This window comes from Pseudomassariella vexata, assembly GCF_002105095.1.
Source record: "Pseudomassariella vexata strain CBS 129021 chromosome Unknown BCR38scaffold_5, whole genome shotgun sequence".
In the NCBI taxonomy this organism is placed as follows: Eukaryota; Fungi; Ascomycota; class Sordariomycetes; order Amphisphaeriales; family Pseudomassariaceae; genus Pseudomassariella; species Pseudomassariella vexata.
Window position 1 is genome coordinate 2,762,309 of NW_024467960.1, and position 18,448 is coordinate 2,780,756.

Sequence of the window (18,448 nt, forward strand, 5' to 3'; positions counted from 1 at the left end):
GGATGTCGTCCAAGTAGACGATACAGATCACGTCCACAAGTCCAGCTAGTGCGTCGTTGATGTAGCTCTGGAAGGTCGCCGGCGCATTAGCTAGTCCGAACGGCATGACCAGATACTCAAAATGACCGTATCTCGTCCGAAACGCCGTCTTCCATTCGTCTCCTTCGCTGATCCGGACCCGGTGGTATGCATCCTTCAGATCCAGCTTCGTATACCACTTCGCGGAAGCTAGCCTATCCAAGATCTCACCGATCAGTGGTAGTGGCGCTCTGTTCTTCACAGTGATCTTGTTAAGGCCTCTGTAGTCCACACATAGCCTCAACTTTCCTCCTTTCTTCGGTACGAATAGGATCGGCGCCCCAGCTGGGCTCTGCGAGGGCCGAATCCATTTCTTGCTCAAGGCCATTTTCAAATATTCTCGTAGTTCCTCGAGCTCTTTCTCCGCTAGTGGATAGATGGGCCCGTGCGGCGGCTCGGCACCTGGCTCTAGCTCGATCTTGTGTGACCGAAACCTTCCATCTGGCAATTTCCCTGCTAACTGCGCGTCGAATAGATGGAGGAATTCTGCGTATTCCGACGGCACGGTGGCACACTTGGTCTGCGGCTCTGCTCCGGCTCCTCTGTCCTTGCTAGCTTCGACCCTTGCTACCGCGGGCACTGCTATCTTACTGTACTTTGCCTCGTGGTACGCATTCCGTATATCCTTCTTGCTGGTCACCAGTTGTAGACTGTCCACGTCGAGAGGGTACGTCCATCCTAACGAGGACCATCGAAATATAGGCTCAACGGCACGGCACCAGGGGAGCCCAAGGATTGCAACCCAGTCTTCTGCGTCTGAGACTCGGAATTCGTGAGCCTTCGTCTTCGTCACCCCGAAGCCGTCCGTCATCTTTGTATGTAATACCCTCTTGCCATAGTTGGGACCTTTGCTTCCCCACATGCCCCGCAGCGTCTCACCGGAGTCTTGTAACGTACCCGGCTCGATGCCAAGCACTCTTGAGTCCACGACATTCTCGTCGGCTCCGGTGTCAATCAAGGCTTTTCCAATGCGCCAGCAGCCGCCAACCCGGAGACGGATGGTGGTTTCCAGACGGAGCGGCTGCTCGTACCCCTATTGAGGCTCGGTGTGGCGGACCCCCAGCGGCGCTGTGTTTGGGTTCCGGTCCTCAGGACAAGGTCCGTCATGTTTGGTTCTACCGCAGGTCCTGCAGTTAGGGCATTGTCGAGAGTAATGTCCCGTCTGTCCGCACGAGTAGCACTGGCCGTAAGCCACATCCCTCCTGGGCGCCTGTTGGCCTGCATTCCCGTCTGATGTTTCTTCCCTTGCTGGTGCTGGGGTCGAGGTGTCAGAGAACAGAATGCCATAGGCACCAGTGGGTGTCAGGACACTGAACGCAGGACACCGGCGGGCCGCCGGAGGGGTGTTTCGGACAAAAGACTCCCGAATCATGATTACAATCTATGTGAAGCTTTGGGATGACGAGAGTCAAGATCCTTGGCATCGCCGACCCTGCTGTTATGCCGGGTCCAAGCGGCGGCCTAGCTATCTATATAAGGACCATCTCGAAGTAGGATAGGGAAGGAGTTGTCAGAGCCACAAGTGTCATCCGAGGCGGGCCGGCTTCCACCAGGTAGGAAGCCGTTTGTGGCGGCTAGAGAGCCGCTTGTGGCGAATGAGAGCCGTTGAAGCCGTTTGCAGCGGATAGGGAATCGCTTGGTTGCAGATAAGGAGCCGCTGTCCAAGATATTGGCCGAAGTCGGAGGAACACAGACATACGGAAGCAAACATCCAGAATCCAAGAGAGAAACTCGGCTGGCTATAAGTAAGGAGTCGAGACGGAGGAAGATAGAGAGGGCAGAGATCAATGCATCACCGTGGGCACCCCTACCTGAGACCGCCAGTGACCACCCGGTGCTACGTAGGAGGGACGCCCGTTACTCCCCATCACTCTGTACTATTGCCTTCGGCCTAGCCGTACCCTGACACGTTGATCTCTCCACCCGTCTCCGGGCGTACGGACCGTTGGGGAGAAAATGGCGATGCGAAGAGCCCTGATGCGAAGCCAGACCACAGCCGCAGGCACGCTGGGTGACACCGGAGGAGCTACATCGAGTAGTGCAACGACGACGACAGCGACGCAGACGAGCAGTGGCACTGTCGACGCTACGACGACAACAGCGACGATGAGGCAACTGAGCCGGTCCCAACTAGAGGAGCTCGAGCTAGAAGAGCTTGACCGTCTAGTGGAAGAAGAAGTAGTGAGGAAGAAGAAACGAGAAAGGATTGGACAATTGGAAGCTTTAAGAAGGGGAGAGCCGCATAATAGTACCGCCGGTGGGACCCAGGTTGAACCTATCGGACCAGGCCTAAAGCGACCTCGGCTTGATCTAGGAGGGAGAGGCCACTTGCCGACACTCAAGTACCGGGGCACCAACTGGTCGGAACTTACCTCGTTCATGTTAAACCTAAAGGGGAGATTCATGATGTACGCGGAGGACTTCGACACTGATGCGGCGCGTGTACTGCACACCACCGGATGCCTTGATGGGGCGGTGCAACGACGGTGGACCAGCCACGTTGCTACTATTTACAAAAACGACTTGGGGAACGTCCGGTGGGACGCTATGGAGAAGTGGCTGGAGAGGAGTGTGGCTAGCGACGATACGCGAGTGATCAGCGTGATGCAGAGACTCGATAGTATCACCCAGCGCCCCAACCAGAGCTACCAGCAGTTCATCGACGTATACGATGCTATAGAGACAGAGTGCCCTGATCAACTACCGGAACGGATACGCGTCGTCAACGTACTCAACCGCTTACGACCGGAGTTGAAGCGACAAGTCATGACCCGAGGACTTCCCTCGACTCGGTATGAGCTTGACGACGTAGCTAAGCAAGCCGAGGCGATTGAAATAAGCAGCAGACCACCGGTGTACCAACAGCCTGGCCCGAGGACCAACGCAACATCGTCCTCGACCCCAGCACCAGCAAGGGAAGAAACATCAGACGGGAATGCAGGCCAACAGGCGCCCAGGAGGGATGTGGCTTACGGCCAGTGCTACTCGTGCGGACAGACGGGACATTACTCTCGACAATGCCCTAACTGCAGGACCTGCGGTAGAACCAAACATGACGGACCTTGTCCTGAGGACCGGAACCCAAACACAGCGCCGCTGGGGGTCCGCCACACCGAGCCTCAATAGGGGTACGAGCAGCCGCTCCGTCTGGAAACCACCATCCGTCTCCGGGTTGGCGGCTGCTGGCGCATTGGAAAAGCCTTGATTGACACCGGAGCCGACGAGAATGTCGTGGACTCAAGAGTGCTTGGCATCGAGCCGGGTACGTTACAAGACTCCGGTGAGACGCTGCGGGGCATGTGGGGAAGCAAAGGTCCCAACTATGGCAAGAGGGTATTACATACAAAGATGACGGACGGCTTCGGGGTGACGAAGACGAAGGCTCACGAATTCCGAGTCTCAGACGCAGAAGACTGGGTTGCAATCCTTGGGCTCCCCTGGTGCCGTGCCGTTGAGCCTATATTTCGATGGTCCTCGTTAGGATGGACGTACCCTCTCGACGTGGACAGTCTACAACTGGTGACCAGCAAGAAGGATATACGGAATGCGTACCACGAGGCAAAGTACAGTATGATAGCAGTGCCCGCGGTAGCAAGGGTCGAAGCTAGCAAGGACAGAGGAGCCGGAGCAGAGCCGCAGACCAAGTGTGCCACCGTGCCGTCGGAATACGCAGAATTCCTCCATCTATTCGACGCGCAGTTAGCAGGGAAATTGCCAGATGGAAGGTTTCGGTCACACAAGATCGAGCTAGAGCCAGGTGCCGAGCCGCCGCACGGGCCCATCTATCCACTAGCGGAGAAAGAGCTCGAGGAACTACGAGAATATTTGAAAATGGCCTTGAGCAAGAAATGGATTCGGCCCTCGCAGAGCCCAGCTGGGGCGCCGATCCTATTCGTACCGAAGAAAGGAGGAAAGTTGAGGCTATGTGTAGACTACAGAGGCCTTAACAAGATCACTGTGAAGAACAGAGCGCCACTACCACTGATCGGTGAGATCTTGGATAGGCTAGCTTCCGCGAAGTGGTACACGAAGCTAGATTTGAAGGACGCATACCACCGGGTCCGGATCAGCGAAGGAGACGAATGGAAGACGGCGTTTCGGACGAGATACGGTCATTTTGAGTATCTGGTCATGCCGTTCGGACTAGCTAATGCGCCGGCGACCTTCCAGAGCTACATCAACGACGCACTAGCTGGACTTGTGGACGTGATCTGTATCGTCTACTTGGACGACATCCTTATATTCTCTAAGGACAGGGAGTCACACCCAGAGCATGTCCGGGAGGTCCTCCGCCGGTTGGACGCCGCTGGCCTGTACGCTAATCAAGACAAATGCGTCTTCCACACGCAAGAAGTCGAGTTCCTAGGGTTCGTGGTGTCACCGGAGGGGATCCGCATGGAAACCGACAGGGTGGATGCTATCGCGCAATGGCCAGCCCCGGCTAGTATCCATGATATACAGGTTTTCCTCGGATTTACTGGGTTCTATCGCCGGTTTATCAAGAACTACTCGAAGATAGTAGCACCCCTGACAGACCTACTCAAGGGAGGATCATCTGGAGCGCTGCAGCTCGATAATGTAGCACACGAGGCGTTCTACAAGCTACGCCTGGCCTTCACACGAGCACCTATCTTGAAGCATTTCGAGCCTGGACTACCTATACGTGTAGAGACTGACGCATCAGACTTCGCAATTGGCGCAGTACTTAGCCAGCTGCACGGAGACAGGTGGCACCCAGTGGCTTTTATGTCCAAGAAATTGAAAGGTGCTGAGCTACGCTACGGGACACCCGATGCGGAGCTGCTCGCGATTATTGAGGCAACACAACGATGGCGGCACTATCTGCTGTACAGTCAACAGACGATTGAGATTCTCACGGATCACTTGAACCACCGCTACTTAGCCAGTAAGCCGCAGCTCAGCGCTAGACAAGGTAGATGGCTACAGGACCTTGCGAACTATGACTTCGAGATCATATATCGACCAGGCACGAAGAATCCTGCCGATGGGTTGTCAAGACGGCCTGACCACCGCGCGACAGCGGGTGAGAAACAGGAGGCGCAAGTAGCGTTCTTGCCAGACTTCCTACAACGATTTAGGAGTATCAGAGTGCGAGTAATGGAGACACAGCGCGCAAGCGGTGCTACAGCTGGCGTCCCTATGCCGGAAGAGTTGGCTCCGACATTACTTGAAGATGTCAGGAAAGCCCAGGCAGAAGACGAATTCGTCAGTAGCGGAGCGTGGAAGTCGCTCAGCCGCGTACCGGGTGCGTGGTACCAGGAGGACGGGCTGCTTTGCTATAAGGGCCGCGTCTTCGTACCAGATAACCATCCGATCCAGCGGGAGATACTGATGGCCTTCCATAACGAGCAGACTAGTGGCCACCTGGGGGTCACTAAGACAGTCAAGAGAATCAGTAGGTCGTACTTTTGGAAATCGCTGACAAGAGATGCGAAGGACTTTGTTAGGGGGTGTGCAGTCTGCCAGCGAATAAAGGCGCGACACCATCTGCCCTACGGGCAGCTAGCTAGTCTGCCGGTACCAAACCGACCATGGGAGCAGATCTCTCTCGACTTTATTACAGGGCTTCCATCTTCGCAGGACACCAATGGGAAGATGAAGGACAGCCTCTTGGTAATAGTGGACCGCTTCACGAAATACGCACTATATATACCGACGAAGAAGAGCCTTACCGCTGATGGACTCGCTATGCTGCTGGTGCACTACGTCTTCACTGTGTTCGGGATCCCAGTGACTATGGTATCCGATAGGGGTTCCCTGTTCACAAGCAAGTTCTGGGCAACGGTGTGCCACCTACTGGCTATCAAGAGGAAGCTGAGTACCGCATACCACCCGCAGACCGACGGGCAGACAGAGCGACAGAATCAGAACGTGGAAAACTTCCTGAGGGCGTTCTGTAATTTTGATCAAGATGACTGGGCATCGCTACTACCGATGGCACAGTTCGTGTACAACGTGGCGTGGCATTCGGCCATCAACATGGCACCAGCAGAGGCGCTGTTTGGCTATATGCCAAGGGGGCCACATGATATCGAAAAGGACGGTACTGGGCCGATCCGAGCTATTGCAGCGGATGAAAGGGTCCAAGAGCTCCAGAGCCATAGGGATACCATTGCACAACTCCTTGAGAGGACGAACAAGGACTATGAGAAGTGGTATAACAGGCGACGAGAGACCATGTCCCTCACCGTAGGGGACCTGGTGATGCTATCGACGAAGAACGTGAGGCAGCGCAGACCGTGTAAGAAGCTGTCGGACAAGTTCCTAGGTCCATTCAAGGTGCACCGGGTGATCAACGGTGGGAGAGCCTATGAGCTGGATCTACCACAGAGTTACCGCATCCATAACGTCTTCTCCCCGTCACAGCTCGAGCCCTACAAAGGAAAACCGGTTGAGCACCAGGTGATACCAGTGGAAAGCGACGACACCTTAGAATACGAGGTCGATCACATTGTAGCACACAAGGGACCGCTGAAGAGCAGGCGATACTTAGTCCGGTGGAAGGGCTACGACGAGTCAGAAGATACGTGGGAGCCGCAACGACACTTGTCACGAGAGCTACGAAAAGAATACGAAGACTCGGTGGCACGACGTATCACCGGGTGACAACTCGGACTGCAATAGTTGTATCAAGGGCACGCCGGCCAAACAAGTCCTCATTGACCGTAAGAGGAACTATTGCCCTCTATGGGGCTATGAGAGCACAGAAACAACACCACCTGCCACCTAGGAGTAGAACAGGTTAGCACCAGTGCCTCAGGAGCGGCACTCAGGGAGGGGCATGAACGGAACAAAGATCACAGGTAAGTCACCTATTATCACATCTACATAACTACGAGGGCAACGGTACACCGTTGGGAAGCCGGTAACAAGCAGGGTCTCTATGGCAGAAGATGGCGGGAAGCACTGTGGTTAGGCCACAAGTGTATACGTTGTCGTGCGCGACTGTCAGGCAAAGGTTTTCGAGCAATGGCTGGACCGATGCTGTGACGTGTGAGAGCGGGCGACAGCGCGAAGCACTGTGGTTAGGCCACAGGTGTATACGTTGTCGTGAGCGATTGTCAGGCAAAGGTTTTCGAGCAATGGCTGGACCGATGCTGTGACGTGTGAGAGCGGGCGACAGCGCGAAGCACTGGGGTTAGGCCACAGGTGTATACGTTGTCGTGAGCGATTGTCAGGCAAAGGTTTTCGAGCAATGGCTGGACCGATGCTGTGACGTGTGAGAGCGAGCGACAGCGCGAAGCACTGTGGTTGGGCCACCAGTGTATACGCTGTTGCGCGTGTGTGTCGAACATTGGCTTGCGAGCGTTTTACTGGGCCAATGTTCCGACGATTGGGAGCGTAGGGCCACCGGTGCTGTTCCGGTAGGCACCTATAGCTTCGGAAGGCGGGTGACAGCGCGGAGCACTGTGGTTAGGCCACAAGTGTATACGTTGTCGTGAGCGATTGTCAGGCAAAGGTTTTCGAGCAATGGCTGGACCGATGTCATGACGTGTGTGTGCGGGTGACAGCGCGGAGCACTGTGGTTAGGCCACAAGTGTATACGCTGTTGCGCGTGAAGAGCTACGGGGTATACACCGGAGGGCACCGGCGCGGCATCGGAGGATGTGGGAATAGGAAGGGCCGGTGTTCTACGGGATGAGCGTTGAGGCCCTGAGGGCAGGGCCTTGTCAGGGGGGTCGTCGTGTCAGAGAACAGAATGCCATAGGCACCAGTGGGTGTCAGGACACTGAACGCAGGACACCGGCGGGCCGCCGGAGGGGTGTTTCGGACAAAAGACTCCCGAATCATGATTACAATCTATGTGAAGCTTTGGGATGACGAGAGTCAAGATCCTTGGCATCGCCGACCCTGCTGTTATGCCGGGTCCAAGCGGCGGCCTAGCTATCTATATAAGGACCATCTCGAAGTAGGATAGGGAAGGAGTTGTCAGAGCCACAAGTGTCATCCGAGGCGGGCCGGCTTCCACCAGGTAGGAAGCCGTTTGTGGCGGCTAGAGAGCCGCTTGTGGCGAATGAGAGCCGTTGAAGCCGTTTGCAGCGGATAGGGAATCGCTTGGTTGCAGATAAGGAGCCGCTGTCCAAGATATTGGCCGAAGTCGGAGGAACACAGACATACGGAAGCAAACATCCAGAATCCAAGAGAGAAACTCGGCTGGCTATAAGTAAGGAGTCGAGACGGAGGAAGATAGAGAGGGCAGAGATCAATGCATCACCGTGGGCACCCCTACCTGAGACCGCCAGTGACCACCCGGTGCTACGTAGGAGGGACGCCCGTTACTCCCCATCACTCTGTACTATTGCCTTCGGCCTAGCCGTACCCTGACACGAGGACGATGTTGCGTTGGTCCTCGGGCCAGGCTGTTGGTACACCGGTGGTCTGCTGCTTATTTCAATCGCCTCGGCTTGCTTAGCTACGTCGTCAAGCTCATACCGAGTCGAGGGAAGTCCTCGGGTCATGACTTGTCGCTTCAACTCCGGTCGTAAGCGGTTGAGTACGTTGACGACGCGTATCCGTTCCGGTAGTTGATCAGGGCACTCTGTCTCTATAGCATCGTATACGTCGATGAACTGCTGGTAGCTCTGGTTGGGGCGCTGGGTGATACTATCGAGTCTCTGCATCACGCTGATCACTCGCGTATCGTCGCTAGCCACACTCCTCTCCAGCCACTTCTCCATAGCGTCCCACCGGACGTTCCCCAAGTCGTTTTTGTAAATAGTAGCAACGTGGCTGGTCCACCGTCGTTGCACCGCCCCATCAAGGCATCCGGTGGTGTGCAGTACACGCGCCGCATCAGTGTCGAAGTCCTCCGCGTACATCATGAATCTCCCCTTTAGGTTTAACATGAACGAGGTAAGTTCCGACCAGTTGGTGCCCCGGTACTTGAGTGTCGGCAAGTGGCCTCTCCCTCCTAGATCAAGCCGAGGTCGCTTTAGGCCTGGTCCGATAGGTTCAACCTGGGTCCCACCGGCGGTACTATTATGCGGCTCTCCCCTTCTTAAAGCTTCCAATTGTCCAATCCTTTCTCGTTTCTTCTTCCTCACTACTTCTTCTTCCACTAGACGGTCAAGCTCTTCTAGCTCGAGCTCCTCTAGTTGGGACCGGCTCAGTTGCCTCATCGTCGCTGTTGTCGTCGTAGCGTCGACAGTGCCACTGCTCGTCTGCGTCGCTGTCGTCGTCGTTGCACTACTCGATGTAGCTCCTCCGGTGTCACCCAGCGTGCCTGCGGCTGTGGTCTGGCTTCGCATCAGGGCTCTTCGCATCGCCATTTTCTCCCCAACGGTCCGTACGCCCGGAGACGGGTGGAGAGATCAACGTGTCAGGGTACGGCTAGGCCGAAGGCAATAGTACAGAGTGATGGGGAGTAACGGGCGTCCCTCCTACGTAGCACCGGGTGGTCACTGGCGGTCTCAGGTAGGGGTGCCCACGGTGATGCATTGATCTCTGCCCTCTCTATCTTCCTCCGTCTCGACTCCTTACTTATAGCCAGCCGAGGTTCTCTCTTGGATTCTGGATGTTTGCTTCCGTATGTCTGTGTTCCTCCGACTTCGGCCAATATCTTGGACAGCGGCTCCTTATCTGCAACCAAGCGATTCCCTATCCGCTGCAAACGGCTTCAACGGCTCTCATTCGCCACAAGCGGCTCTCTAGCCGCCACAAACGGCTTCCTACCTGGTGGAAGCCGGCCCGCCTCGGATGACACTTGTGGCTCTGACAACTCCTTCCCTATCCTACTTCGAGATGGTCCTTATATAGATAGCTAGGCCGCCGCTTGGACCCGGCATAACAGCAGGGTCGGCGATGCCAAGGATCTTGACTCTCGTCATCCCAAAGCTTCACATAGATTGTAATCATGATTCGGGAGTCTTTTGTCCGAAACACCCCTCCGGCGGCCCGCCGGTGTCCTGCGTTCAGTGTCCTGACACCCACTGGTGCCTATGGCATTCTGTTCTCTGACACGAAGTCAACAAGGTGGGCAGCGCGCCATAAGGGTTGACTAAACCCCCTTGTGTGTCAGCTGCAGGATTCGAACCCGCGACTCGTCACCGACCCAAGTGGGCGAGGCTCAAATCGGGACTTATCTACCAGCGAAGTGACCAACTACACCAGCCGACTTATTATTATTAAATACGCCGTAGGCTCGAAGCCCCCGGTACCTCTACTAGTACTCCCGTATGTCAAACCGTGCCCTAATGGCTGGACTAAATACATACGCTGCGTCGTCGGTTCGCCCTATTGGCGACTGCGTTGCGTTCACTACCATACTACGTTGGTTCTCAACCTACCAACAAAGTCCCCCCTGAGAAGATCGATGCTATCTGGGCCTTGAAGCTGTCCGACCCGTCCCTAGCAGCCATCTTACAATAGTCCCACTAACTACTGGTTCTCCTGTTGCCGTTGCGAGGTCTCTGCGAGAGTATAGTGGCCGTGGTGCGATGGCGGCCCGTAATCGTTCCCTCGGTCCTTCCAACAGCCCGCAAAAGAGGATTACGTGCTCTGCCGTCTCAGGGGCATCGCCACAGCGGCATAGCGGCGAGTACACGCCAAAAGCCCCTGTCTTGAATAAGAAGGCTGCTAGTCCTATTTTTTCCGTCCTGATCTGGCACAGCGTAGACGCCTCCAGTCGGTTCAGGCCGAAATACTTGCCCCCTTTCGGTATCTGCATCGAAGGGCCCTCCGGTTCCTCAGTGATAGCGCGTCGCTGGCGATCGTGATGCTCTGCTCCGGTGAGCCATCTCTTCCTCCAGTGGTCGAGGAGGGCAGCCGGGACCTCCTTTTCCTCACTCATCCACTCGGAGCCCCGGGCCTCCTTCTCCATAGTGTACCCTGCCGGTCGGAGTAGCTGCGACGCCTGCTTCCTCTTCGCCGGCCTATCCTGCCGGAGTATATGTGACGCTTTAGCGCTCGCGCTGCGAAGCAGATTTCTCTTCCCGCTAAGCCGTAGCCGTTCTTCAAACTTAGCAGCCCGGGCACTAAGATAGAGGTCTAGTGGCGGGATTGCTGCTTCTGCTTCCAGGTGGCGAACCGGCGTCGCTTTGTGGGCACCACAGACTACCCGGAGGCACTCGTTCTGTATCCCCATCAGGCTCTTAGCTGGCCCTGCCGGTTCCTCACTTATAGTATGCCACGCAGTCGCCCCGAAGGCAATCGCGCTACGGATAACCACCGTATATAACAGCCTCGCCCGTATAAGATCGCAGCCCCACGACATATTGACTAGCTTTGTCAGGGCTAGCTTTTGAGTTGCCATTTTTGTTTTAACACGCTCAACATGGGCGTGCCACGTCAGTTTGCGGTCGAACCAGACTCCTAGGAACCTGGCTGAGACTACCGGCGACACTGTGGCGTCCCCAAGGCGAATACTTTGCGGCAAGGGCTCTCGGGCCCTAGTAAAGTGCATTAGCTCACTCTTGTCAGGAGCGAACTCCATCCCGTGCCTCACTGCCCACCGCTGACACGTAGCCCATGCGCTCTCCAACCGGCGGCAGGTCGTGTCTGGATCGGTGCTGACGCTTAGCAGGTTCGTGTCGTCCGCGAACCAGACTACTAAAAGTAGTGGATGCTGCTCCGCTAGCTCCTCGTACAGCGTTGAAATGTATAATATAAACAGTATCGGGGATAGCGGTGACCCCTGGGGGACGCCAGCTCGTAGGGGGATTGGCTCTGACTCCTTGCCATCGAACCGGAGGCGTACCGTTCTATCCTCCACGAAGCTGCGTACCCACTCCTGAACCCACTCCGGGTAGCCTTTCCGGGCTAATATGGAAATCAGCCGTCTGTAATTGACCGTATCGAATGCCCCCTTGATGTCTAGCTGTAGCAGCGAGGCGATGCCCCCGCGTCTCCACGCCGTATAGACCACGTCCTCAACTATACGTATTGCCAGTTCGGTGGACCTCCCAGCGCGGTTACCCATTTGGCCGTTTGGTAGTAGGCCGGCCGCCTCAGCTACTTTGGTGATACGCTGGCTCATCGCCGTCTCTATTACCTTCCCTACCGTGCTAAGCAGGGCAATGGGGCGCCAGCCGCCAGGGGTCTGCTTCTGAGCTGTCGTTTTATTAGGCTTAGGGATAATAACCACCCTCGCTGAGCGGAAGCGCTCCGGGTAGTACCCCAGCCTAAAGCTAGCTGTTGCCAGATCCGCTAGGATCTCCCATAGGGGTTCACCGCAGGCCTTTAGCAGGCCAGTGGGGATCAGGTCGTCGCCGGGAGCCTTCCGAGCAGCCGTTCCTTTGATGATAGACTCGATATCCATTGTGGTCACCTCCCTAGGGACGTTCAGCTCTGGTCTCGTCTGTAATAGGCCGCGATCGAGGTCCGATAGATCTATATACGGGTCTGGGAAGAACCTCTCAGCTAGTAATTTTGCCTTCTCATCATGTGTACGTGCTGTAAGCGTGTCGCCGGCGTCCCTCCGGAGATCTGGCAAGCCGTGGGCCTCAGGGGGGGCCCAGCTCCGTAGCCTAGCCCACCTCTGCAGTGCCCACAGGCTTTTGTGATCCTTCGCCGTTGTAATATATATTAAACTTAAATGTAGGCTTTTTTTTTAAAAAAAAATGAACGATGGAAAAATTTAACGTATATTCGGATAATTACGAGTCCGTGTATCGGTCTTCTATTATGTAACGAAACCTCTAATAGTCTAGCTGCGTAAACTACTAAAGAGTCTGTAAGGGTTTGTGCTAGTAAGTAACTCCTGCTGCGGAGTCCTCAAGCAATAATATCGGGGTTTGACGTATGGAGTAGAGTTGATGCGAGTGCATATGGGGTGTGAATTGTTGTATTGGGAAAGGATGGCCAGGTCAGCTATTCTGGCCTGGCAGAGCTCTTTTATAGCTCTTATCTTATCTATCTTATCTATCGCTATAGGGTAACCCCCAATGGGGTCACGTATCAAGAGTGCTTTGGGTAACTGAAGTATTCAAGTAGGGTAATCGGGAATAGAGTCGTTGAGGCAGTTTGCCTCACCAATGGGTTAGATTGATGCTTAGATTGATCACTGAAGTAGAGACTATCTATCTATGAAATGCCTGGGAGTTCTGTCCCTTAGATATCCATCTCTCCTTCACTGATCCCCACTTGGATATGTTGGCTGTCCAACATATCCAACATATCCACCCCTGTAGGTCAGGTGACCTGTCGGTCCTTTCCTTCCTCCCATACGGGTCCCCGTGATCCTAGCGTCTGTATCCACCTGGCCTGCCGACGGGCCTGTAATGTTGGTTCAGGGCCAACGGTTCGTAACACCGGAATATGTGATTTCACAGCTGGATATTAAGCTACATACGCCTACACCTCCTGGGAGCTCGTCTGGCTCCCCTTAATCTGGGAATGAAAGACTCCAAATAACCTAACCGAGGCGCAATCCCAATCTGAATACGTTGAAACAGAATCGTACAGCATCAGAATAGCTCCCCGACGACAATACTTACGGCTATTGACCAATTTTCACGTGGTGCGACGGCTGTTATGCATCGGTTAGTTTTACTTGAGCATGAGGTTACTACACTTCGGAAGGCCAATCAAGAGCTAAGCCGTCGTCGAAGGACTAAAAATCGACAGCTACAAGATGGAGGATCTCTTAGTTTACGAGACTGATACGTGACCCCATGGGGGGTTGCCCTATAGCTAGAGATAAGATAGATAAGAGCTATAAAAGAGCTCTGCCAGGCCAGAATAGCTGACCTGGCCATCCTTTCCCAATACAACAATTCACACCCCATATGCACTCGCATCAGAGACGCTCAGGACTTACAGTCTCAACGGGATATTGAACAGCAGCTACAGGATGGTATACGTGTAAGTCGTCGTACGAGACCGGCCGAACCACGCCGACGGCGCTGTAGGATCTGCGGAGAGCCCGGACATAATGCTCGTACTTGTGAGAATGATAAAGATACGTACGAGGAAGAGGATTCCGATTAGTTTGAATTGTTATTTTTTTGATTAGTTAAGTTATTGAAGTTATTCATACGGTGCCAAGAAAAAGTGGCCAACTTGCTTGTGGGGTACGTTATCTAATATATATAGAATATAACGTGATCCACAAGTCAGTGACTCACTTTCAACCATCAATTCAATATTAATCAAGATAACTTCACCACAACACATCAGATCAATTCAACTAAGCAGAATCTTATTCATTAGATGTTTCTAATTCGACTTGACAAGTCCGCGCATTATGCCCAGTCCCCCGCAGACACCACAACGTCTTGCACTGGTTACGATCCTTTTCCTTGGACCATTACTTTTGTCTTCCTCACCCTCTACTGCCTCGATATCATCCTTGGCTTCCCGTAGCTCTTGTGAATCAGCTACAGTAATTGTACCTCCATGCTGTATTTGCTTATTTTTGGTTCTGCGACGTTTGCTTAATAGGTGGTTGGTCTCATGGAGCTCCTTGTTCTCTTGTCGCAGAAGGGCAACCTCATGCATTACTAGGTGAGTAGCCTTCGCAATTGAGTCTACAGAGCTCAAAATATGGGTTGGGGAGCTATTTTGATGCCTCTGGACACTAGTCTTAATAAGAGTTGATTGATAAGTAGCCTCCAGGGTGGTAGTAGGAGTCTTGGAAGTCCAAGTAGCAGCCGGCAATTGAGGGTCGGGCGACGGTGTACGGGCTTTTATAGCAACATCTAACGAGGAAATGACCCTTTCTGGATCCAATGGGACAAGTCCAGCCGCTTCGAAGCCAGACCGAATATTAGATTCGGTCATTGCCTTGTTAGATGCCTCTAGAAACCCAGATAGAAAATCCTCCTTCGCAACGTGGGTTTGGTGCTTTCACATTCGCTCCTCAATATAGCCACTATATGCGCGTTTTAACACACTAAAAGGTACTATATCGAGAGGCTGGAGACGATGTGATGAATGGGCAGGCATACAAAGAGGAACAATTCCCAGTTTTTTGCAGGATTCCTCGAAATCCATCGAGTGATGGCTTTCGTGGCCGTCGAGAATCAAAAGACGTTTCGTACCCTTTGTACGGCTCCAGGTATGTAGATCAAAATGATTTACCCACTCTACACCCAATTCATTGGTTGTCCAACCATTACTGGATAGAGAAACCTTCCAGTCGCGGAGCAAGGCAGCGTCGCGGTACCAGGAGGCAAGGTGAATTTTCCCCGCGAAGATGATAAATGGAGGTACTGCCCGGCCTTGAGAATTGATGGCTTGGATAACGGTAACCTATTCCCTATCACCCTGCTGGGCTTGTCTAGGCCTGCCCTTTCGTTTGGCACTTGTAACAACTATTCCAGTTATGATTATACCTATTAAAAACCCTGTCTCGTTAAAGTTATATATATCTTCCCGCGTGATCCCGTATTTCGCTATTGTGTCGGTAACAAGCTTAAACCACGCGCGATATGCGATAGGATCTTCGTTAAATGCCCTCTGGTAGTCAATTCGACGATTTAAACGCGTTCGGAGGAGTGGTTGTCGGTTAACGAAATTTGAAACCTAATTCTTGCCCACGGGTGGCGCGTCGTGTGTGTGAAGGTCAACCCTCGCAGACTCACTACAACCAGGTGACTTACAGCTGGAACACCTGCCATGGCAGTGTCAGATGGGAAGCCAATCATAACCCTTGTAGGAGCCCCGCCAAGCGTGGATGACTTAGTCGCGCTCCCTCAAACCTAAGTTGTCATCTTCTTTCCTTCGCTCCTTAGAGTAGAATCTTCGTCGATAGCACCTAATCGAGGTCTCTACCAATGCGATGCAACCCAGGTCGTGACAGTGTGAAGGTCAACCCTCGCAGACTCACTACAACCAGGTGACTTACAGCTGGAACACCTGCCATGGCAGTGCCAGATGGGAAGCCAATCATAACCCCTGCAGGAGCCCCGCCAAGCGTGGACGACTTAGTCGCGCTCCCTCAAACCTAAGTTTGTGATCTTCTTTCCTTCGCTCCTTAGAGTAGAATCTTCGTCGATAGCACCTAATCGAGGTCTCTTCCAATGCGATGCAACCCAGGTCGTGACACGTCGCGTGCGCGTCGGAGTATATTGGCCATATCGGTCACGTTTTGAAAGCGGGGAGGAAATGCTCGCGAATCTAGCTCAAGTATACGTCGAACAATCGTCTCTTCTTCCATCGTAGTCAAATTACGCTTCGTAGCGTTAGCAATGTGCTGTAGTTGAATTCCGTTGTATCTTTGTTTGATAGTACTAGCGGCAGCTTTGTAGATCAATTCGAGCTAGTTCTAGCTTAATTCTGGGTTTCGACGTTTAGCCTGGATAGCCAACTGAATATTAGCTTCGTTTGAGATACGTAGCATTTTGAATCGTGGAAAGTTGTATAAGTCAAGTTGGAGGTTGAAATGTCGCGAAAACTGAGTCACTGACTTGGGTGGGTCACTGACTTGTGGATCGCGTTATGATAATCTATTAATTAAAGATATAGTTACCGTTATCTTACCCGCTATCGGTGGTAACAAAAGGCTACGTAAGTAGAAAATTTTCGTACCGCTATCGGATAGGTTCAATATATATTAAACCTCGGAGCGCGTTATGTGTTAAGTACCTGCTGAACTTTTGCCAAGACCTTAGGTTTTGTACCTGGTCAGAGCGTTCTTGTACCTGGTCGAGAAAAACCTCTTCTCTTTTCTGCGCTTTTTGGGTTGTGTCTCCAGTACGGCTATTTCCGCCAATCTTGAACCGCCAGGGCGGGCCGCGTCGTTAAATTATGAAAGCCAAGAATGCTAGTTGACCACAGTCAGTCAGTCCAGTTTGTTTCGATTGCTCTACGGTTCAAGTCATTCTATCATTGATTTACACACGAATACGTTGTTCTACGACAGCTTCTACGCTGAAGCGCAGTGCCCACCATCAACCCGCAAGTCAGCCCCCGTCATAAATTTGCTTCCATCTGCGAGCAGGAATATCGCCGGAGCCTTGAAGTCGTCGGGCACGCCAAGCCGCTGCAGCAAGGCACCTGCCATCCATATCTTCTCTACCCCTGGCTTAGCTGCTAGCAATTCGTCGGTCATGGCGGTTCTGATGTACTGCGTCTTGGGTTAGCGTCGGTCAAGCCGCCACGGAACGCGAATGGATGACTCACTCCTGGTGACAGGGTGTTGATCCTGATGCCGTACTGCCCCCATTCCTGCGCCAACGAGCGGCACATTTGCTGCACTGCTGCCTTGCTAGTGTTGTACGCCGAACAGGTAAGACCTCTGTTGGCGATTTGCCCACTCATGCTCCCAATGAGCACGATACTTCCCTTGACTCCTCTTTCTACCATGATGTTCGCTGTGTGCTTCGCAGTGAGGAAGACCCCTGTCACATTCACCCTCAATATGCGATCGAAGTCGGCGGCAGGGTACTCTAGCGCTGGTACCTCTTGCTGGATGCCGGCGCAGGCCACTACCCCCGACAGCTCAGCATGATTTTCGGCTGCCGTCTTCGCTATCGAGTCGAGCACTGCCTTGAGTTCAGTTTCACTCGTTACGTCGCATCGGTGGTATGTCGCTGTGAGGTTTTCAGATTTCGCGGCCCTCAACAACTTGGTCCATTCGTCTGCGACTGGTTCGGGTGCGATATCGAGGCATGCCACGTGACCACCGGCGTCAATAACGGCCGAGGCCAATGTCAGACCAAGACCTCGTCCTCCGCCTGTAATCACAATAGTCCGTCCGGACAAGGAGAAAAGCTGCAAGTGTGTGGAGGGGGCTGCATCCAATTTTCCCACCTCTGTAGTCATTTCTGGCGACATTATGCTTGACTGAAAGGAATGAGTCGGTGAATATGAAAGAATTCACAACAATGATGCGTTGATGAATTGTGAGACGGTCCAGTCTATGGCAACTCTACTACGACAATAACGGCCTTCGCAGCCAACCTACGCAAGAGTCTTCCTAGCGTTTTGTAGCCTTCGGCATCACTATCGTGAGTCCATTTGTTGTCCTCATGCTTCAACAATGCGATGGGAGTATAGGCCAAACCGGAACTTATTACCGCTAGCGGCACCTGCCCCCTGGCCTCGGGAGCACCTTTGGGCAGCGTGCACTCACACACCACAAAGATCAGCCGGTTTTACCCCCAAATCAGACACGCTAGCGCCTGTAATTTCCACAAGAGTCGATTTGCGGTTGCGCAAGCGCACTTGGCTGCTCGCTTCTATGCAGAATGTCACAATGCAACCCAACCCCTGTGTCACAAATTCCAGTTACAAATTATTTAAATAATGACAGACTCAGGCCAATTCACTGCCCATGAATGGTTCACCCTTGATGCGGGCTCTCCACCATACAGTGCATGACTCACTGAACCACTCTGCGAAGATCAAGTTCGGATACCAGGGGAACAAGCTCCAGTTGAAATACCTGTCCTTGCGAAGGGTCATCATC

The 18,448-nt window shown here is 53.4% G+C and overlaps 1 protein-coding gene across 1 annotated transcript; it reads right to left on the reverse strand.

Annotated features, from left to right (window-relative positions):
- Positions 1 to 16,623: 16,623 nt before the first annotated feature.
- BCR38DRAFT_430724 (uncharacterized protein) lies at positions 16,624 to 18,039 on the reverse strand. Its single transcript, XM_040860056.1, has 2 exons — positions 17,161 to 18,039; positions 16,624 to 17,104 (listed from the first exon to the last, which is right to left on the reverse strand). The coding sequence occupies exons 1-2, from the start codon at positions 17,812 to 17,814 to the stop codon at positions 16,904 to 16,906; spliced, it is 855 nt and encodes a 284-aa protein (XP_040717539.1). The 5' UTR covers positions 17,815 to 18,039; the 3' UTR covers positions 16,624 to 16,903.
- Positions 18,040 to 18,448: the final 409 nt, after the last annotated feature.